Below are 23342 nucleotides of genomic sequence, written 5' to 3' on the forward strand. Positions count from 1 at the left end.
GGATTGGTTCACAAGAACAGCACCAGGCCCATCCACAACACCTTACATACACTCATAAAGCAGCCTTGTAGTATTTTTAGTGTACTTGTTCTTATGGAAACCTATTCATGAAGTCATATATAGAATATCCCACATACTTTATTGTATGAGTGTTCAAAAAGTGCTCAGTTTTGGAGCATTTTGATTTCCATGTATGGTTCACTATTAATGATTGTGGCCTGTTAATTAAAAATTTGCCTTAGTCTGTATCCTGAGTTAACAATCCAAATATGACTTCTTGGGCAATTATTTCTAGTGGTTTAAATTCTGAGCTACTAGCCAATAGTGACAAGGTCCACCAGACTACGTACCATCTATACTTCATTAATTCATGATTCTTGCTTATATCTAAGGCTTTTACAAATATTTACCCCTTTTCAGATGTTTATTGCAGTCTGGAGGCAAGGTTTCCCCCCAGTATGTGCTGATGTTTGGGATGCTTGTGGAGTGTCAGACGCTGGCGGAGGAGAATGCGGTTCAAGGAACAGAACACACTCATGGGCTAAACATGCACCTTTCATCAACCAGTTTCAGGTAAATGTCTACAGAACTGTTCAGCCAGGATGTCAGCGGCTCCCGGTGTCTTTCTCTCCTTTTGAGTTTTTACCTGGTTAGCAGGTTTATTTGGATAAAAAGGGCTGTCAGTTTCCTGGGGAAACTGGACATGTCAGGGATGAAAATCAACCTGAGAGTCGGAATGACCAGGAACTTTTGTCGTGAATACTGACTAAAGTCAGTAGAGTTTGCTCTGAATCATTGTTAGAGAATAAAAGAACAAGACGTTTTAGGCACGCAATAAACAGTTGTGCTTTTGTAACAAAGAAGCATCCAGAAAACTGTATCTGAAGCTTAAATTTCTGTATTGAAACTTCAGATTGGCTACTGATTGGCCTTAGCAGCTGGAGTCCAGGTCTGGGCCATCTGTCTGCATAGCAGGGGTGGTGGGGCTCAAGAAGGAAGGTTAGTGTTGCTTTAAGAAACAAGGAGTCGTGGGGATTTAGAAAGAGAGTGGCACAGCACAGGTGCACATGTGTGCGCTTAAGATATGTCTAGATAGAGCGCTCAGGGAAGCCACCTGGGGTTCAGGATGGGATGAAGTGGGATGTTGAGTACAGAGTCGGAAAATGATGTCGAAAGGCTCTAACTAGTAAGCTCTTGAGGGTTCTGGGAGTCTGCCTTGACAGACCCTACTTAAGGAATAAATTAATTCACTACTTTTTTGAGGGGCCCTGGGGTATGGGATGTGGTTAATCAAGATTTTAGAGTTAGTTTAATATCTCCTTTGTGAAGATTTAATAAAGAGAATACACTTAGCACAAGATAGAGATGTTTAAGCTGCTTCTGTGCATGTTCCCAAACTGCTACCATCTTATCTTTCTATTGTAATGTTCTAAAAGAATTATTTACTTATTTTAGTGTGTGTTTGTTTGTATGCATGTGTGTCTTGTGTGTTCATTGCTCATGTAGTCTAGAAGAGGAGATAAGATCTGAACCTAGAATTACAGGTTATTGTGAGCTACCATGTGGGTGCTGGGTTGAACCTGGGCATCGGCCAGAGCAGTAAACACTCTTAACTGCTGGAATTTCTCTCTAGTCCTTGTCTTTCTATTTTATTGCCACTTGATCCTGACTCCATCAGTTCTTAATTGTGTCAGGGTCTACAAGATACTGGTCCTGTTGGCCTTTCACAGTATCTCCCACTCATGACCACTCTTCCCTTTGTGGTCTGTATACTTTTCATATAATGTAAGTATTGTACTCCATCCCCCAATGTTCTTGAATGAGCAAGCCTTGGTTAAGTCCCACCCACTGTGTTTCTACAGAACATACACAACACCCTACCATTTGCCCGCATACCATGTTCACTTGACCGCTTAGCTAAAGACAATCCTTAACCTTCTGTAGCACTTTTATATTTTAGAGCCTGTTTACCCCGTTGCCCTAGGTCTCCTTTCTTCTGAGGATTGACCACTAGAAAACTGTGTCAATCAATGAAACAAAATCATAGGTTGTTAAAAGAATATAATACACAAAAAACTAGTCCACAGATGTTCATTGAGCACCTACTGTATGTCCTGTTCATTTTATTTATTTATCTTTTATTTTTTTTGAGAAAAGATCTCATGTAGTCCAGAGGACCTCAGTGTGTAGCCAAGGATAACCTTGGGCTCCTGATCCTTTTGTTTCCACCTCCCAAGGGATAGAGTTGTAGACATATGGCACCATTCCCAAATTGCATGTGTGTATTAGTTACTAGCTGCTACAGCAAAACAACTGACAAGGGCACCTCAAAGTAAAGGTTCATTTTGGCTTACAATTTGAGGAACACGATTCAGGATGGTAGAAATTTCCATCTCAACCTTCTATTAAAAATAGGCAGAAGGAAGGGCAATTGAAGAAGACACCCAGTATCTACCTCTAATCTTCACTTACACTTGTGTAACTTGTGTGCACCAGAGTGCAAGAGCATACGCATACAGAGCTCCACAGAAGCTGTGGAGGCAAGCACAGGCAGGCAGACTTCAGTGCCTTTCCTAGTGCCGGCCAAGCTAGAAGGAAGCATGAACCCCCATGCAGTCCTTCCCTATGGTACACACCCTTCAGGGAGAACAGAGTCATGCTTCTATAAATGACCAGCCTGCCAGCTCTAATATGTCCAATATGGCACCTTAGATTGGGTCAGCAATGTTTTCCTCATAGGAGGCTTGAACTAGAAAAATCAAGAATCTGCTGTTCTTGCTACCAACTCTGCAAACCAGGTATTCCAGTATAAATCAAAGGTGTGTGGTGGGAGCAGGGTGTCTGTGATGATGGGCTAAGAGTATGGCAACATGATCGACCTTTAGGGCCCCATACATACCAAGTGAACCATGAACAAGAGCCCAGAGACATCAAATTAACTCTCGCTACTAACATAGACAGCCAGGCAGGGGGATCCTAAGAACGATTCCACATCCATTCAAAATACTAGTCTGCTATAGCCAATGAGAAGTCTGTTTACAACTCTGTGAGCTTGACAGGAAAATTAATATCTTAACAGAGAAGGCAGTGGGTCCACAAATTTGCCTCTTGAGCTCTGTTGCCTCTGACTATGAAGGAGGTCAGTAGATTGACTCAAGTCAACAAGAACAAAAAATGGTGGCAACTTAAAATGGGCACACGAGTCAGGGTTGTCAGCTCCTTGAAAAAACAGGATGTCCATAGTCTCTGCCAAACAGATTTCGGCTTCACCAAATATTTTTGGACCTTAATGAGTCCATGAAGTCCCAGCCTAAAACCTATCCTTACTCTCCTTCAGGTTCAGGGCTTAGACAGGGACTCTAGACTCCTCAGTCAACCAGCTGTTCCTTGGCAGAAAGGCCAAGACCTCCAACTCCAGCATTAACACTATGTAGTCAGATACCCTCCTTGCCCTCAAGACCTAGGATGCCATTTCTGGTTCCAGAAACGGAATTAAATTACTGCAAACCCTAGATAGTTACCCAGTATGAAAATCTCTGACATGGTGTGGGTCCTGCCCCATGGGGTAAATCAGGATCCTTAGACAGCATCACAGAGGGTTGGGCAGTGGGATGATGGAACAACCTACTTTGAAAAGGTCTCTTAGGTGACTGTCAGGAATAAAACACACGTGAAGCCAGTTGGAGGCAGAACCATAATAGTTAGTCAGCGAGAGCTGGTAGCTTAGACCGGAATTGGAGCCATGTATGCATCTGCATGGATTTTAATGGTAGGAGTTTAATAGATTGGATGTAGAATATGAGAAAGGACCAGGAAGGATAGTTACCATTTATTAATGTGGGGAAACAGTGGAGTAATCAGCTGTATTGTGTATAAGAGCTGTCAGAGGAGGTCACTGAGCAGCTGGATAAGGATTCAAATAAAACTAGGCTGAGCACCTAAAGTTGGCGGTCAGTATCAGATGTTATTAAAGCCACAGAGTGGATGGCACATTAGGGGTGTGCAGAGAACAACTTGCAAGGTGCCGAGCTTTAGTGTGAAGGACAGGAGAGGCTTGGAGGCTAGGCTGAGAAACTTAGGGACAGACCGGACATTGCAGTAGAACTGTGAGCATTTCAGTCCCAGGCAGGGAGAAGTGGGAATGGTGTTCTCAGGGCCTGGCGTGAGCAGGAGTACACGGCATAAGGACGACTGGAGAGCCTAGGAGAGGTTGGTGTGTCTGACAGAAAGGAAAGCGTCTTCTAAGTGGCACCATCTTCTTAGTTCATGCAAGGAAGAGGCTTCAGAGTCCGGGGCCTGACAACAAATTGACATGGTGTGTACCCTGAGCAGCTGGACCTTTTAGAATCCCCCAGTGACTTGAAGTTGTAGCCAAGGTTTTAAGAACCACAGCTTTGTAGAAAAGAGGTCATTTTTCTGAGTGAATTTGTTCAGATGAAATTGTTTGTTTGTTTGTTTGTTTGTTTGTTTGTTTGAGAGAAGATCTCATTGGGTAGACTTGGCTGTTCTGGAACTCACTATTAGACCAACCTGGCTTCTCATAAAGTTTTCTTGGCCTCTGCCTCCATGGTGCTTGGATTTAGAGCACGTGTCACCATGCCTGGCTGAATTTGGTGTCTGATCAAAGACATCAAATACTAACTGTTAGATTGTTTGCATGTTAGGACACATGTTCTAGTCATAAATGTATTTGGAATTGTTTGGCCATTTGAAAGTGTAGTGTGTTTCCATCCAAGAAAAAGGCCTGTAGGTAACAAAGCGCAGCAAAGTGTTGAACCTGCCTACAAACCTTAGCTTTTCCATTCCTCCTGGGTACTGGCCATGAGGCTTCATGCCTTAGGACCGCTGCATAAAAGGCCAAGGCCTAGAAAGTAGTGTGAGAAAACACAGAGGGAGCCCTGCCTGAAGGCGAGCAGAGAGAAAGTGGCCTCTCTTTTCAGGTGCCTATCCGGGTATGTCTGGATCTATCTTCTTTGCCATGTGTCCCGTTAAGCCAGCCAGTGGAACTGTTGAGACTGGATCTGATGACTCCATATTTGAACACTTCCAATAGAGAAGTAAAGGTAAGGACAACTAACTATAAATGATCAGTCTTGTCATTTCAAGACATTTACCCAAAACCCTAAATGGCAGTCATTTCCTTTGAAGAGTTAAATCTTATCTTCTAAACAACATGCAAACATAGATTAGATGAATATTAGTATCCAATGTTAATTATAATTAAATTAAAATGAGTGGTTAAATATATCTTTTGTTTTTGTATTCAAACTGATTAAGAAGAAAAAAAGACCTAACTTTACTTGATGGAATGTTCAGGATTTTCTTTCTACAGGTCCGTGTGTACAGGTCTGGGCGAGTGACCACGGATCCATTTTGGTTTCATTTGTGCCTGGATGAGGAGGTGAGGCTGGACACCTCAGCTGAGGCCTCCCACTGGAAACAGGCTGCCGTGGTTCTGGGTGATCCCATCTAAGCACAGGTGGGAGAGGAGCTTGTGCTTAGTGTTGAGCACCACAAAAGCAACACCAGCATCGCCGTGAAGCAGTGAGACTGTCATCGTACAATACACAGTGAAAATCCGCAGAGTCGTCAAAGATGTTTAAAGGTTGCAATAATAAAGCCGGTGTTAAAAGTCTTAAAGTGTATGTAACATTATTTATTTTTAAGATGTAGACTTTGTTTTCTAGACGAGGATATATCTTTTGTTGGGACTTTGTAGTGATTTAAAAGGTGTCTGCCTCATGGTCATCTCAGTTAAGCAAATGTTTAAGGTTTCCAGCTGTTGCCTTATAATGGGGCAGTGTGTAAGAGTCTGGAGGCAGTGACTATGAACCAGAGGCTGCTTCTGTTGGGTACTGGGTATATTAAAGAGTGAATGGTGTGGGGAGAAGTGTCCTCAGGACGTAATGCTTCCTTCTCTACTTTGACAAAAAGAAAGTTAAACATCAGTGGCAAACAAAAGCTGAAAAATGCCAAAGCAGAATTTGTTTAAATTCAAATTTTGATTTGAATGACCTGTTTCAAAGCTTTGTAACTTCATGGGAGCCCCTTTTTTTAGTTAATTGGTTTTATGTCTATGAGTACACTGTAGCTGTGTTCAGACACACAGAAAAGGGCATTGGATCCCATTACAGATGGTTGTGAGCCACCATGTGGTTGCTAGGAATTGACCTCAGGACCTCTGGAAGAGCAGCCAGTGCTCTGAACCGCTGAGCCATCTCACCAGCCCAGGAACACATGTTTAATTGTTGATATTAGTTTCTGAGTGATCTAGCACATTTCTAGAAGTCCTTGCACTTGTGCCCATCTCTGTCTCTACCTCTTCCCTCCCCTTCCCTCTCCCCACCCCTTCCCTCTCCCCACCCCTTCCCTTCCCTCTCCCCTCCCTTCTCCTCTTTCCTCCCCTCCTTTCTTTCTGTGTTACTTCCTCCCAATATTTATTTTTTGACAGGGCCTTATGTATCCCAGGCTGGTCTCGAATTAGCTCTGTATCTGAGTATGACCTTTAATTTCTGAATCTCCTATCTCTCATTCCTTGATGCTGACAATATATTTTATGAGTAAACTGCTGGGAATCCAGCTCAGAGCTGTGGGCACACTAGTCAGACAGTTTGGTAAGCTGTGGCCCCGCCCCTTGTTTTTCTTCTCAAAGAACCAAGTCAGCCTCACTCCATCTTTTGTTTCATTAATCTCTGCATCTTAATCTCTTTTCAGCCACTGTTTTGGGTCTCACTTGTTCTTAGCTCTTCCAGACTCTAAGGTGCTTTGTTATTTATCTGAGAACCTCTGGTTTGTTTTTTTTAATGTGTGCATGTTTACCTACAACTTCCCTCTTGGGAGTGCTTTTGTTAATGCCACATTGTGTATGTATGTTATGTTTTCCCTTTGCTTTGATTCCAAGCTTTTATTACCTTCTTGATTTCTTCACTGATTGTGCATTATCCAATGTTGTGCTGTTGAATTTCCACAAGTTTGCATCCTCTATAGTTCCTCTTGCTACAGATTTTTAGCATCATGATCAAAATAATAGAAGTTATTTCAAGTTCCCTATTGTAAAGCTTTCTGTCCTACTGCATGGTCTATTATGGTCTTTTTAGAGTCAGTTCTGCAGGTTGCTGAGAATGTCTATTCAGAAGTATTTAGTTGGACTGTTCTGTACTTTCTTTTTTTTAAAAGATTTATTTATTTATTATGTGTGAGTACACTCTAGCTCTCTTCAGATGCACCAGGACCTTCAGAAGAACAGTCAGTGCTCTTAACCACTGAGCCACCTCGCCAGCCGTTCTGGCGTTCTACTTTCTATGTAGTCTATTGATATATGATGTCATTTAGCTGAGGTGTTTACTTTTTGTCAAGATGATGTGTTAGTGAGAATGGAATATTAAAGTCATTCACTGTGTGTTGGAATTTCTGTTAGTGAGAATGGAATATTAAAGTCACTCACTGTGTGTTGGGATTAATTTGTGACTTTTTATTTGGCTTAAAACCTTCATTTGTGGGCTGGATAGATGGCTCAGTGATTAAGAGCACTGACTGTTCATTCAGGGGTCCTGAGCTCAGTTCCTGGCAACCACATGGTGGCTCACAACCATCTGTAATGAGATCCAGTGCCCTTTTCTGTATGTCTGAAGACAGCTACAGTATACTCATATACATAAAATAAACAAACATTTTTTTTAAAAAGTCAATCTAATTTTTTAAAAAGATTCATTTGCATGTGGCTTGTGTAAGGAGAGCACATATGTGCTAGTTTGCATACATGTTGAACCCTGAAGTTGATATGGTGTCTTTCTCAGTCACTCATTCTTGTTTATTGAGGTATGTTCTCTTTCTGAAGCCAGAGACTACCAAGAACAGCAATTGTCTGTGGCTGGTTTGCCTTGGGATTCTGGCTCTGCCTCCACAATGCTGGCATCACGGCAAGCCCCACAGGTGTCTGGCTTGGATGTTGGTACTGGAGTTCCACATTCCAGTGCTGCTACTTGTGTGGCAAGCACTTCTGCCCAGCCAATTTCTGTCCGATCTTTGATTTTATATTTAGCAGTTTTTGTTATTGAAATAGGTGTGCATATCAGCTGGGTGCATGGAAATTGAGAGTTGTAATGTCCTCTTGATAGATTATTGTTTATCTTGATAGATAAAATGACTTCTCTTAGGTTTTTGACTGGCTCTGCTGGGTATTTGCTTGTTTGTAGTTCCATTTGTTTGGAATACCTTTTCCATCCTCTCATCCCGTGGTACTATCTCTTTATAATGGTGACTCATGTTTTGAAGGCAACAAATAACTTGATCCTTACTTTGACCCTAAGCTCCTCACAAGTGTCTTTAGGGATTAGGGAGCATTGCTATTCAGAGTTACTGAGAAGGTCCACATTGATCCTGTCACTTTGTGATATCTGGCGTTCCTAATCTTCATTTGTTTTACTACAGTTGCAGCATCTATTCTTTCCCATAGCCTCTTGGGTTGGTGTGTTTCCTTCAGTCCACAAAAATAACTTCCAGTATCTTCTGCTAGCCTGACTCAGCAGACTTGGGAAGTTGAGTCTGTCCCTATAGTATCATGATTCTCGTAGGCCCCTTCAGCAATAGCAGTTTGCTTGGAGTCTTAGATTGGGTTCCTTTTGCTGCAGAGACACCATGACCACAGCAACCTTTATCAGGAAACAAACCATTTCATTGGGGCTGGCTTACAGGTCTGAGGTTTATTAGTCCGTGACTGACACGGACGTGATTAGTCCATTTATTAAGTCCGTCTTAACTTTCATCTTTTAAAATTTTGTTAAGTCTGCTATTTTGATGAGCCAGGCTTTATAATATGACCTTTTCTTTTGCAACTTTGAGTTCTTTGAGGTTTTCTGAGTTCTCATTGGGCTCCTATGGGTTTGGGAGTTCACACAGCTGCATTGCTTGGTGTTCCAGTTTCCTGTGCTTTTGCCCTGAGCATCCAGTACACTCTTCCAGCTTCCTTGGGCACCAGCCATGCACACTGGTACATTGACAAGTGGGTGAGACAGCCACACACATGAAATAAAAACACGATTGGAAAGAGTATGTGTTGCAGAGGACCTGAGCTAGGTTCTAGCCCGTGTGTGGCTTACAACCACCTGTAACTCTAGTTCCGGGGACCGGGCCACCTGTTCAGATCACAAGCTTCAGGCACATATACATACATTCATAAAAATAAACCTAAGAATAATTTTTGAAAAATCCTATCATCTTTATTGTTTTAGTGGAAGTGTTTCTAGTGTCCAAGAGAGATTCGGGTCTAACAAAGTTGAAGTGCTATTTTCTTCCTGATTACAGTTCTTGGCCTGGCTGTAGTACTCTGACAATGTCTACAACCATAATTGCTATCAAGGGGTAGGCCTACTGTGAAAATACCACACAGCTAAATAAAACCCAATCATCCCTTACTACCTTAGGAAGTAATGGGCACTGATGATTCCTGTGCACTAGTGCATATGCTCCCGTGGGAATGAGGAGGAAGGAAAAAGAGTATTGGTTCAGTAGAGGTAGGGGAGAGGGATGTTAAGTTTCAGGTAACAGAACAGCCCCAGCTCTGAGGAGGAGGACACAGAGACTCCGCAAATCAGCCCAGCATTATTTTTCTTAGAGAAAGGAAAGTAAATAATGATGGGAGGGAGATAGAAAACAACAAACTTGACAAGGATGGGTATGGGGAGTGCTGGGTGGGGACTGGGCTGTTGGCTAGTCTCAAATGGAGACTATTCTTCACCATTCCAAGGATTTTCATCCATTCATTATATGATTCTAGTCACACTGCTTCACCTGTGGTGCTGACGTTGCTTTTGAGATGCTCAACACTAATTACAGGGCATTTTTGTCCTGTTTTCCAGCAGCCTGCCCTGTTCTTCGTCTTTTTTTCACTGCCTGGTCCTAGCTACTGGTCACATCCCAGGTGTTGCCCCCACCCCAACTCCCAAGGATCCTGTTTTGAAAGCTGTTCTTGCTTCTGGGTTTCCCCCTTGCAGGCTGGGTTACAGATGCTGAGAAGGTCCCTGGTTAATCCTGTAGGAAAATGGTTGCCAGTGTTGACCTGCTGTTGTACAGCCAGTGTCGAGCATGCTGTTTACATTTTCCAAGCTTTCCTTAGTTGCCTGTACTTGTTTGTATAGGGTTGAGGCCTATGGACCTTTTCCTTGCCCATTTTGTCCATTGGTGTCACCCTTGTTCAGCTCACGTTTGGGCTATCATGTTGTTGACACTTCTTACATCACTAGGAGATAATCTCACAGCAAACTCCCAGATCCTCTGAATCTTACAGCCTTTCTGCTTCTCTCTCCCACAAAGTTACTGAGCTGCAGGTGTGGAAGCATTTTGTAGATGTGTCCATTGGGACTGGGCTCTGCAGCAAACTTTGGTTTTCTGTAATAGTCTCTCTCCATCTGTTGCAGAGAAGTTTCCTTAATGAGGGATAAAAACTACACTTATTTGTGGGTTTAAAGACAAATGGTTACAGTTTTTCACTAGGGATGATGATTTACTAAATAAATGGTGTAGCTTCTCTTCCAATAATTACTAGCAGAAATTAGTTAGCTGACTTTCCAGTACCAGGCATGGTTTGCCTCTTGAGCAGGTCTAATTATGAGAGCTGTTGTTTACAGCCAAGGTATGTATACCACTAGTGCACCCTTTGGGTTATCATATCATGCTAGTTGTTGATGTGGTTGTTATAGCTGTGTGTAGGACCTTGGAAGCTTGCAAGGTGCCTTCTGGTGGTATGGTATTTTGAAGGTGACTCCTAAAGCTGATGGTTCAGGGACTTGTATATTCTCCTCTTACTTAGTAACAGGTCTCACATTTGCATGTCTTACACAATAAGTTGATTTTGGTGTTTGGTGTAAAATAAGGGTCCACTTTCATGCTTTGGTATGTGGAATCCAGACTTCCTGGTATAATTCCCTGTATGCCAACTATTTTTTCTAGTGCTCTTGGATCTGCTTGGATCTAACACAACTTAAACACCAAGTCAGTGCAGAAAGAAAAGTTCATTGTCATCAACCCACTAGTGATCTGTCAGGGATAGAGAACAGACTCAGGAACTGAACTGCAACCCAAGCCAGAATGTTACAGAGCTTTTAAGCACAAAAAAATCACAAAAAGCTACAATCATCTGTGCCAAGTTACATTTACATTTCTCCCAATCAGGATTCAGGGATGGGGACTTTCCTAGGAACAGTTCTTTGTGCTACACTCAACCTGTCCTTGCTGGTTTGCTCTGCTGTGCTGAGGGGACTTGCCCAGCATATCTCAACTTGCCAGCCAAGATGCAACTCATCCAGGGAGGTCTTGGGAACTTAAAATTTGATCTCTATTCAAAATGGAAGTTTTGTTCGAAATGGCTTCAGTTTGGGTCGTCTTCTCAGTGCTCTTGCCAGCAGTCATCTTGAACTGCCCACTTCATTCTACGTGCTTTGTCAGTACCAAGTTTCCTTTCCCTTCAAACATTTGATTTTTATTACTTATGAGTTTGAGTGCTTTGCATGTATGCCTGTGTACCAGTGTGCATGCCTGGTGCCTGAGCTTAGAAGAGGGTATTAGATTTCCCAGAGGGCTGTGAGCTGCCGTGTTGGTGGTGGGAATCAATCCTGGCTTCTCTGGAAGAGCAGCTAATTTTCTTAACTGTTGAGTCAAAATTCCAGACTACCATATTTTGACCACCATAACTTCGTAATAATTTCTTTTTTTCTAGAGAATGGGAAGGGGGGTCTCACTCTGTTGCTCAGGCTAATGTAGTGGGAAATGCTAATGAATAGCACCAGCCCACCAGGACTGCACCATGTCCCGCAGCTCTCACTGTGTCCTCTGAGCCAACCTTTCCCAGCTAGCTCTCACAGCATCCCAGCTGTGTTTCCTCTCCACCATAGACTCTGTAAACGGCAGGAGTCCTGTGCTCCCGCTCTCCACCCAAATACCCAGTAAAGCATGACACTTAAATAGTTAACCAAATATCTTTATGTATATAAAACTCACAAAGGAGGTCCACACGAGCTGGGCAGAGAGGAGAGACGCGGATATCCAGATGGTTTCAGACATATTTCTGGTGTTTTGGAAAGGTTAGAAAGCTGGGATAAGACTTTATCATTGTAAACTGGCAATTTGTAATTGGGAAAAATAAATATGTTTCGTTAACTATTTAAGTTTAAGATTCATGCTTTACCAGGTATTTGCAGAGCGGGAACTCAGGACTCACTCCGTTTACAGAGTCTGGTGGAGAGGAAACACAGCTGGGATGCTGTGAGAGCTAGCTAAAAGAGATCGGCTCTCTCGGAAATCCAAGAGAGAGAGAGAGAGAGAGAGAGAGAGAGAGAGATTGGTTCAGTGGTTTCAGTGAGAGTCACCCTGAGCTGGACCTGCCAGGACCCTGGTGCAGAGGCCTGGGAGGGCAGTACTCTATATTAATTATTTACTCCTACAGGCTAATCTCAAACTTTTGAGCTCAAATGACCCTTCTTCCTTAGCTTTATTAGTGGGATGACAGGGAATGAGCCATGGCACGCAGCTTGTATTCAAATCAGGGAATATCCAACTTTTCTCAGAAGTGGTTTGACGATTCTTTTACATTTCTATATGAATTTTAGGATTAGTCTTATTTAAATAATGCCACTAGGATTGTGGTGACAGTTATGCTGAATCTATTTATTCATAAGGGCAGCGTGGACATTTTATTCACAAGGTATTCTTCCATTCCTTTTTATCTTGTTTCTTTGATCAGTGTTTTCTGATTTTGATCTTTGCCTAGACCAGACTGGCCTGGAATTCATCACGATCTGACTATCTCTACTTCCCAAGTGCTGGTTTAAAGGTATTATAGTGGTTTTGGCAGAAGCATTATGTGCAGGAAAGGCAAATCTATAACCAGAATAGTTATCTACTTCAGTAAGAACAAACATTGTCCTTTCCACAGAGGAATTGGTCTGATGTAGTCCACCTGCTACCAGGTTGCTGGCTGGTCATCGTGGGAATGGTGCCCCATCAGGGGCTCACTGATGGTCTCTGCTGTGGGCAGATCTGGCATTCAGTAACAGCTGTAGCCAGGCCAGCCTTGGTGAGTGGAAGTCCATGTTAATGAGCCCAAGAATAACCCCCTTCTTGGCTACCATGGCCACATATTTAATTTTTTTTCCTTTCTCATCTTGCTAAGATTGTTTAAAATGCTCTTCATGAGACTTACCCATAGAACAAAGTCTATGGTGGGACTTTCTGAGACTTCCTTTGTCAATAAAATTAATCTGAGTGTCTTCACTTTAACCTCAGGTAGACTCTTCAGACAAGGGCAAAAAGTAGCCACATACTTCACTAAAATACCACAAAAACAGTTTCTAGGCCACATATAGAAATTCTCCACTGAAACCTCTTGGGCTAGGTCTGCACAATTCAAATCACTCTCAGTAACAAAAGTCTTCCATATTCCTACTAGGATAGCCCATTAAATCCCATTTAAAGCATTCCACTGCTTTCCAAATTCAAAAGTCCCAAAATCCACATTATTCCAAACAAAAGCATAGTTAGGCCTATCACAGCAATATCCCAGTCCTGGTACCAACTTCTGTCTTAGGGTTTTACTGCTATAAACAGACACCATGACTAGGGCAACTTTTATAAAGACAACATTTAAGTGGAGTTGGCTTACAGGTTTAGAGGTTCAGTCCATTATCATCAAGGCTGGAACATGGCAACATCCAAGCAGGCATGGTACATGAGGAGCTGAGAGTTCTACATCTTCAACTGAAAGCTGCTGGCACAATACTGGCTTCCAGGCAGCTAGGATAAGGATCTTAACGCCCACACCCATAGTGGCACACCTACTCCAACAGGGTTGTACCTTCTAATAGTGACAAGCATATACAAACCATTACAGGCCAGGTGCAATAATTTATCCTTTACCTTAGAAGGAATACCTTGGCCGGGCAGTGATGGTATACGCCTTTAATCCCAGCACTTGGGAAGCAGAGGCAGGCATATTTCTGAGTTCAAGGCCAACCTGTTCTACAGAGTGAGTTCCAGGACAACCAGGGCTACACAGAGAAACCCTGTCTCAAAAAACAAAACAAGGGAATAACGCTATGCCCACTGGACTCCTAAGAATTTCAGAGGTAGAAAGTCCTTTATTTTATTTCATTTCATTTTATTTTATATTTTTGAGACAGGAGCAGTTGCTCTGTGTAACAGCTCAGGCTGCCTCAACTCTGAGATTCACCTGCCTCTGCCTTGTGAGTGCTGGGATACACCACCAGGCCTTGAATTTTGGTTGGATGTATTTCCCATCCTCTGATACTCTTATGTGTTACTGAGTCCAAAATGATTGCTACCTTCTGCTCACTTGGTCCAATCAGCATAATGTCATCAATATAGTGTACCAATGTTATATTTTTGTGGGAGAGACAGATGACAAAGTTTCCTTCTAAGTTATGACACAGGGCAGGAGAGTTAATATATCCTTGAGGCAAAACTGTAAAGGTATACAGCTGAAGGCAAATATCTTCTCATAGCTCTATGAACAGGTAGTGAGAAAAAAGCAATTACCAGATCAATAGCTGCATACCATGTTCCAGAAGATGTGTCAATTTGCTCAAGTAAGGACACTACAACTGGTACAGCAGCTGCAATCGGAGTTACTGCCTGATTTAGTTTTCGGTAGTCAACCATTATTCTCCCCGATCTATCTGACTTCTGCACTGACCAGATAAGAAAGTTAAAGGGAGGTGTGGTGGGACCACCACTCTGTATCTTTAAAGGTCCTTGATGATGACACTAATATCTGCATTTTCTCCAGAAACACAATACTGTTTTTGATTTACTATTTTCTTTGGCAGAGGCAATTATAAAGGCTTCCATATAGTCTTTCCAACCATGATAGCCCTCACTCCACTAGTCAGGGAGCCAATGTGAGAATCCTGCTACCTTCTAAATACATCTATCCCAATTATACATTTTGAAACAGGGGAAATAACCACAGCATGAGTTCAGGGACACACTGGACCTACTGAGTTGGACATCAGCCAAAACTCCATTAATCACCTAACTTCCATAAGCCTCTACTTAAAGCAGTCCACTGTTTTCCAAAGTTCCAAAATCCATATTCTTCCAAACAAAAGCATAGTCAGGCCTATCATAACAATATCCCATGAAGGGACAATATAAACCCCAATTTGTTCCCATTTAAGGACCCAATCTGTCTCCATTTTGAGGACTAGGCCTGATTTTAAACAAAGGTTGTAAGACACCAGCTTCAGGAATAAAGTATAAGTCCCAGAAACTAGGCCCTAAGACACCAGCTCTAGGTATAGACCATACAATCCATAACAAGATCATAAAACCCCCTCCTAAAGAACAGCCTGGGGATAACCACCAAAATGGGGAAATGTCTTATCTCAGAATGGGCCACCTGCGCTGGACAGCCCTATTTCATCACATGATTGAATGCTCATGACATAAGAATGTAGACCACTGATTACCTGTGACCTCTTAGCATCCACCAATGAAATTGTAGATTACCTAATCCGCCTAGAGAGTTCCTCTGCTTCCCTATAATGTCTGCATGCCTTTGTCTGGGGTCAGCATTTTAAAGAATGTTTGACCCCTGCATGCTGGCCATTTCTGCAGAATAAAGACTGTTTTTGATTACTGAGTCTGGTGTCTTCCTTTAGTGATTTTTGCACCTAGAAACCCTGATACCAACTTGTCTTAATTTGGGTTTTGTTGCTGTGAAGAGACACCATGACCAAGGCAACTCTTATAAAGGAAAACATTTAATTGGGGCTGGCTTACAGGTTCAGAAGTTCAGTCCATTATTGTCAGGGCAGGAAACATGGCAGTGTGCAGGCAGATATGGTCCTGGAGGAGCTACAAGAGATCTACATCTAGATCCATAGGCAGCAGCAGGAGACTGTGTCACATTGGCCAGACTTGAGCATATGCATGAAGCCTCAAAGTCCCCCTGCTACCTCCCCTGACCCTACAGTGACACATTTCCTCTCACAAGGCCATACCTCCTAATAGTGCCAACTTCCCCCGGGCCAAGCATATTTAAACCACCACATGTATATATCACTAAGTCAAATTTTCAAAGAATGTGTTTGATTTCTACTCAAGCAATTTTTGTGAAAGTATTAATATTGTTCTGCATTACACTTCACTGCTGGGGTGTTGAGACACTGCTTGGGGAGATGAAATGCAGGGGTGCCAGGCTATGTTCCTTCATCACTGCCACTGGGGAGTGGGACTTCTGGGACTCTCTGACACACCAATAAGAGGAGGCAAAATGTAGCCCAACATTGGGGCTTCAGTCCACGTTTCTTGGGGTGAGAAATAGCTAGGAACCACAAGGAGTTGAGAATGAGGGCCAGTGGGCCAGCAATGAGCCCAGGGCAGGGGATCTGGCTTAGCTCAGGTTATCAGGAGTGTAATGAAGTCCTCCTCATGGTGGTTCTTGATCAGAGACAGTCCTTGCTTGTCTAAAGTGTTTATTCATGGTGCAAAGGGTACATACACCTTACTCAGGGTGGCCTAGAGATTAAATAGACATTCCTTTTACAGGAAGAAATGTGTGGGAAGGAAAGCTCATTGGCTGAGCCCTCCTGCTAGCCCATCTAGATACCTCACTAGCATGAAGAACTCTGGGCTGTGTGCTTCGTGACCAGTTGTCATGGTCCTCTACTGGGGTGTCCTCGCTATGTACCTCAGGACAGGAATCAGCGGTTCAAGTATCTACTGGTCTAAATTATGAGAATTGCCAGGGTTCCTTAATCTGCTCGTTCTTACCACTTTTTCTGTCTGGTGACACGGTTTCACTTGCCCCACATATTAAGAATCTGCTTAAAGAGTAAAACACAACGAGATACTGGTGGTGCATACCTTTAATCCCAGCATGTGGGAGGCTGACCTGAGTTTTAGGCCAGCCTGGTCTACAAGTGAGTTCTTGCAGTGGCTAATAATTAAGAAAGAGTACTGCACCGCCAGGTCCCAGTGGGACTCTCTCAGGTCAGCTCTCACCACTGAGCCAATCTCTTCCAGCTAACTCTCACAGCATCCCAGCTGTGTTTCCTCTCCTCCATAGACTCTGTAAATGGTGGAGTCCCATGCTTCTGCCCAGCACCCACTCCTTCCAAGTATCTCGTAAAGCATGACTCTTAAACTTGAATAGTTAACCAAATATATTTATGTGTATAAAACTCCCAATTACATAATGCCAATTAGCAATGATAAAGTCTTATCCTAATATTTCTAACCTCTCCAAAACACCAGAAATATGTCTGAAACCATCTGGATATCAGAGTCTCCCTCTCTCTTTGCTCATGTGGTTCCCCCAAGCTTCTCTCCCTCCCTCCCTCCATCTGTCTGTCTCTCTCTCTCTCTCTCCCTCCCCTCACTTCTCATAGCTCCTACTCCTCTTCCTCCTCCTCCTCCAATCACTGGCCTCAAACTCCCTCAATGTGAATGGATAGGAAGTATCTTGCAACAAGTTCTAGGGCAACCATGGATATATAGGAGACTCGAGGAATAAAGAAAAAGAATAAGACATGTAAGAGTTTTATGAGTTTAAAAACAGTATAATTATGTAAAGTGAAATGGCACATGATTAGGATTAAATTCAATTAATTCAAATTTTCAGTCCAGAGCATTACATTCATGCAGTGGTATGAAGCATTGATTGTTTTTTTTAAATGTTCATCTGTTTGATAAATTCAAGAGCATCTTCTAAAGTTGTCACATACTGTTAGAATATATGATATCCTAACAGTTTAAGACAGCCAAAGCTTAGGAAATTTAAATATTATTTGTGATATGTAAAATATATATAAATATATGTACATATCACTGTTATATGTCTATCTATTTTTAGCCTATCTTAAATTTTAAACTGTACAGGAGGATGTGGCAGCTTTAAGGGTCTGTGGATGAATCAGATATCTCCTGCAGTGATTCCAACATATCAATTGCAGAAGCTTCAGATGGTTCTGATGAAAATAACCCCTGTGAAGAAACTGTTTCTATAATGTATTGAAAGCTGAAATCAGGAATCTCCATCTGGTCTTCTGGGATATTAATTATGATATGTTGGTAGGATTCAAGAAGCTTTAGTTGTGTTTTGGGGATGTCATGTATGCTATCTTGTCCTCTTATAAGACTCTTCTGCTCTTCTGCTGGCATAGGGCTCTGTGAGGTAACTGTGTGTCCAAAACCTTGGTATACGCCCACTGTGGAGGGTGACTTTGAAGAGCCAGAAGGTCTTTCTTGGGAAGATGAGGAAAGGAGGCTTGAATGTTCTTTATGATGTTGGTTTGGATAACCTCGCATTGTCCTCCCTTTAAGACAATAGAAACTTATTAACCAAAAGTTATTTTTATCATTTTAAACACATGATTCTAAAAATAGCTCTCCCTACCCCCTATCTCCTTGAATTTGAAGAGCCTACATCATGGTACTGCTATGATATGATTTTATTTCTTAAAAAATTAGTGAATGGTCATGGCAGGAGAAATATAATAACCCACATATTTGGGCTGAGGAGACATCTGTAAATTGTTGGCCACACAAACATGAAGCAACTGAGTTTAATCCTCCTGACAGATAACAAGCAGGGCATGGTTTTGTGTGTTGATCACAGTAAGAGAAGGAGGGTCTCTGGGGTTCTCTGGCCAAGCATCCTAGCTGAGATCTGTGAGCTCCAGGAGAGTGAGACTCTGTTCCAAAACCCAATCTGAACAGCTCCTGAGGTTCATCTGAGGTCCCCACATGCACACACACACACACACACACACACACACACACACACAGCCTGTTACTTACCGACACGACTAACTTGGTCGGAAATATCGTCCCTTACGTCTGAAACATCCCACATTGCGAGGAAGGAGTCAAAGCAGGAGCCTTTCTTAGCTTCATGGGCATAGGGTTTATAGGAGAAAGTATAATGATGGGCAATTGCGGCCAAAAACATCTCGAGACAAATAATGAAATCCTACAAAACATCAAGAAAAACATCAGGCATCTTTTTGGTTAAATCTAGTTTTCCAAACTAATAACTTTTTAAAAGTTATTTAGGGTGTCAACATTTTTTTTTAAGTTCCAGACTTAAAAATTCATTTTCAAAAATTTTTTTTTCACTTCAAAACATGATAAGCCGAGATTTACATTTCTTTTGCATCCCTCAGTCAAGTATTTCTCAATGCTACCCAAGGAATGAAATGTATCATTTTCTATAAGTGGACAAAGAATAAAAAAATTAATAGTATCTATAGCTCGCTTCTCTAGGGTTCCTGCACTACAGAATTGGACAACAGTCTCGTCCCACTGTTTGCATGTTGTTCAGGGGCAATACTGCATCAAATGGCTCAACAAACAATACAATTCCCCTAGTTCTGACATGGCTCTACATACCTGCAGGCCCGTGGCCACAGCTTCTGCACCTTGCCATTCCCAGGTCCGTGTTTCTGAAATAACTCCCACTTTCACCAAAAAGGCAATAAGTACTGACTGCCTATGAGTCAAGGAAATGAGTGTCAGTGCCACACCTGAACCCTGGAATGACTGGTGGTTTCAGATCTGCAACAGGGCATGCTGGGAGGTGGGTCAGAGGGTAAAGTGCTAGCAGTAGGAGTCTGAGGACCCGAGTGAGAACCGCAGCCTAGGTAAGGCTGGCCACTGGCAGCACACACTAGTGCTCCTGAGGGGAGCAGGGAGGTGGGAAGAGACTGCAGGGCAGCAAGCCTGAGGTGTGCAGAGGAGCAATTCTAAGACCCTGCCTCAAGTCCCAAACAAGTTGTGTTTATATTAAATAGACTCCCTTGCCTTGTGAATTAATTCTACTAGCTTCTTAAGATGAATTTCATTACACATTCTCACAACTTCTTCATTTGGTTTAAAAATACTTTTATTGCTTTGAAACCATGTACAAATAATCAGATTCTAAGTTCTAACAGCTTGTAAGTAATGGTCTGATAGTTAAGTGTGTTCACATGTGTATTAATTACTATAATTTTAACATTCATTCATTGATTCATGCATTCATATATAGGGCTTTTCTATATAACCACAATTGCTTTAGAACTTGCCGTGCTGACCAACATGACCAAAACCTCAGAGATCTGGCTGCCTCTACCTCCCAAGCGCTGAGATTAAAGGTGTGCGCACCACCACCTGGCACAGGACTAGCTTTTCAAAGAGGTAAAGAATGGCATTTTAGGTCACCTCCTGTCCTAACACTTGTTTTGTCTGTAGCTTCTCCTACCTCATACTCACATTATCTTCAAACATTCTCTTACTCAACAGCTATATTTACTGGTATTGATAAAATAAAAAGATTTATGAGAAAGCAATACTTACCAAAAGGTCACGAAGACCACGAGTTTCACACAAAGAAACTTGCCAAGTGGATTTATAGGCTTAAGCTCTTCCTTCAGGGCCTTGTGAAATAGTAGCAGGCAGTACAGGGCGAACTAGAAACAAAAGCAACACTCAACAAACACTGTGCTGGAGGAAGGCAGTCACAGAACTGCTGAACCCAAGCCAGAGCCTGCTCTACGGCAATGTTCTGGGCAGAATGACTGCAAATTACACAATGGTTTTAGAGTAAAACAGGTTTCCATATTTTAGGGCCAATGCATAGAAGTGAAACTTCTCCAGAGAAAGATATGTAACATTTTCCCTGGAACTCACGGAAAGCAAAAAACAACAATGATGGAACAAAAACAAAGCAAACATATCAGTTATGTTTTTAAACGCAAACCACCACTGTTTTTATAAGGATTTGGGTTACTTTTATTAGTAAGTCTCTTGCATACCATTTACACAACACACACACAGTTTATTAAACTTAATTAATTAGCTTGGGTGTTCGAGACAGTGTCTGACTATGTAACCTTGGCTGTCATGGAACTCACTTTGTAGACCACACAGGACTTAAATTCACAGAGATCTCATGCCTCTGTCTCCCAAGGGCTGGAATTAAAGGCATGCACCACCACTGCCAAGATCATGCATTTATTTATAAGTCAACACTAAATAAATGCAGTTTCAATACAATTCTGACCATCAGATCTGCCTCATACGAACACATTTCCTTGAGAGGAGTATATTAGTCCACATTACCCAAATGCCTACACTACAGCTGTAGCTCAGTGGCAGAGTGCCCACCCAACATGCAGGAGGCCCTAGATTCTAGTTGTCATACTGCTGAAAAAAAACTCATCGGGACTCCAAGCATGAAGCCATTTCGTAGTACCTGTGAACTGCTCCCCTCATTCTGGGATCAAACCCAGAGCTGTGTATGCTAGGCAAACACTCTACCAGAGATGTTCCATAAGTCCTAAACTAATTTCCAGTATCTGTCATGAATTGAAATCAAAGTTTGTTGCCAAAAAAATAAAAAATAAAAAACCAAAAAAAAAAAACAAACAAAACACAAACAAACAAACAAAAAAAAACAAGAAATAAAGTCTGGCAGAGGTGGCGCATGCCTTTAATCCCAGCACTTGGGAGGCAGAGGCAGGTGGGTTTCTGAGCACGAGGCCAGCCTGATCTACAGAGTGAGTTCCAGGACAGCCAGAGCTACACAGAGAAACCCTGTCTCCAAAATAAATAAATAAATAAAGTTTGCTGCACAATCTTTTTTACCTGAAAGTAGCTGACTTCTGTGTATGTTTCATAGGGTTTCCTTTGAATAACTGTCTAAATGCCAACAGGAAGATGAAACTATGCCCACCTAGTTCAGAGTGTTTGTTATAAAGTCCTTTACATCCAAGGCAAAAGTACTTCTATTTATTTGGAATACATTGCCAGGAAAGGGTCTATGGTCATGAAGATGACCATGAGGAAGGAAGGCCCTGGAGACATGTCCCACTCATCTTCACTATAAACTTCTATTTTTGGTGTTTTGAGACAGGGTTTCCCTGTGCAGCTCTGGCTGTCCTGGAACTCACTCTGCAGACTGGCCTTGAGCTCACAGAAATGGGCCTGCTTCCACCTCCCAAGTGCTGGGACTAAAGACGTGTGTCACCACAGCCCAGAAAATTTTTCCATTTTATTAATATGTACCTTGAAGAAAGGTACATATTAAAGTTTTCTCATACTCTATGTAAAAATTAAAAGAATATTTCTCTAAAGAAATAGGGCCTGATAATATTTAGAATCTAAAAATACAGAAACCAATTTAATACAATTAAGAATATGATTATTCACTTACCAGTTGTGACACATTGTTTATTATAACAAGGTATGTCCAAGGATTAGAGAAACAAAACTTTCCTTCACTGTATACTCCAAGGATTTCACATGCCCTGAAAAGTGGCAAAAATCAGACAACTTCATGACTAACCAAGCAGAACCATATCTTACTGTGTATCCTTTAGAAACTGAGTTTTTATTTTATGTGTATGAGTATTCTGCCTGCATATATACCTGTGCATGGTGTGCATGCAGTGCCCTGTGGCCTGAAAGAGCATTGAACACTGGAGTTAGCAGATAGCTGTGAGCAGCCATGGAAACCAAAGAGCTCTTAACCATGCACGCCCTACAGCACTGAACACATATGTAAGGGACCGCTGTACCACTGCTTAAAATTTACCATCAGTTTATTTTAGAAAGCCTATGGGTTTAGAAAGCCTATAAAGTATGAACTGAGAACCATTAAGCCTGAGAATAGTCATTATCTTCCTAATTCGGGAAAGCGTGATTGATAAACATGACTATAGTTCACTCTTTCCTGTAAATTATCTTGGAGGTAAATATTTAAAGGGCCAGATCCCCTTCGCACATGGACATTTTACCACAAGTACTAAGTTATATGCTCACCCTATTTCTAAGCAGCAAAGAAATAAATCACTTCCATAAATGATTCTGGTTCACTAACAGGGTAAAGAGTTCAACTACTTTCTTCACATGGCTTTCTTTTATTTTGTCAGTTACACAGACAAGCACAGAAACTGACATTCTGGGATTTTTAGGGAACAAATTCCCAGGTGGTTTGATTATACCTCACATTTTGAAATCAGTTTTGTGTCTGTTTAACATCTGCTTGCCTCTGCCTCCTGAGTGCTAGGATTAAATGTGTTCAACAATTAAAGAATGTGTTAATAAACTCTTAAATTAACAACAACACTAAAGATAAATCTGTGTGATTAACCCAACTGAAAGAGTGTTGTTTTTGTTTTTTGTTAGGGTTTTACAGCATGGCCTCAGAGGTGTGAATCTTGTGGTAATTCTTGCACTATTTGCCAGCTTTTATACATGTGGTTTTATAGCAAATCAGATTCTCACTGTTAATCAACACTTTTTCTACTTGTTTTTCCCATATAATAGGTTCTTAAAGACAGGACCCA

The 23342-nt window shown here is 41.9% G+C and overlaps 1 protein-coding gene and 1 pseudogene across 6 annotated transcripts in view; one reads left to right on the top strand and one right to left on the bottom strand.

The window, feature by feature from the left end:
- The window catches only part of LOC127672159 (protein arginine N-methyltransferase 9-like), a 217329-nt pseudogene that overhangs the window by 19054 nt on the left and 174933 nt on the right, over positions 1–23342 (top strand).
- Positions 17377–23342, bottom strand: part of LOC127672155 (transmembrane protein 184C-like) — a 250674-nt gene continuing 244708 nt past the window's right edge. For 4 of the 6 annotated variants that reach the window (XM_052167387.1, XM_052167386.1, XM_052167385.1 and 1 more), the window contains exons 6-10: positions 22208–22301; positions 20350–20462; positions 19405–19504; positions 18814–18985; positions 17379–18329 (exon numbers count right to left, since the gene is read on the bottom strand). In XM_052167387.1, the coding sequence (XP_052023347.1) occupies positions 17908–18329; positions 18814–18985; positions 19405–19504; positions 20350–20462; positions 22208–22301 (901 nt within the window). In that variant the 3' untranslated portion in view covers positions 17379–17907. Of the gene's footprint in view, positions 18330–18813; positions 18986–19404; positions 19505–20349; positions 20463–22207; positions 22302–23342 lie in introns of all 6 variants that reach the window. The other 2 variants (XM_052167383.1, XM_052167384.1) reach the window with 1 other exon arrangement.

This window comes from Apodemus sylvaticus, chromosome 21, assembly GCF_947179515.1.
Source record: "Apodemus sylvaticus chromosome 21, mApoSyl1.1, whole genome shotgun sequence".
Classification (NCBI taxonomy): domain Eukaryota; kingdom Metazoa; phylum Chordata; class Mammalia; order Rodentia; family Muridae; genus Apodemus; species Apodemus sylvaticus.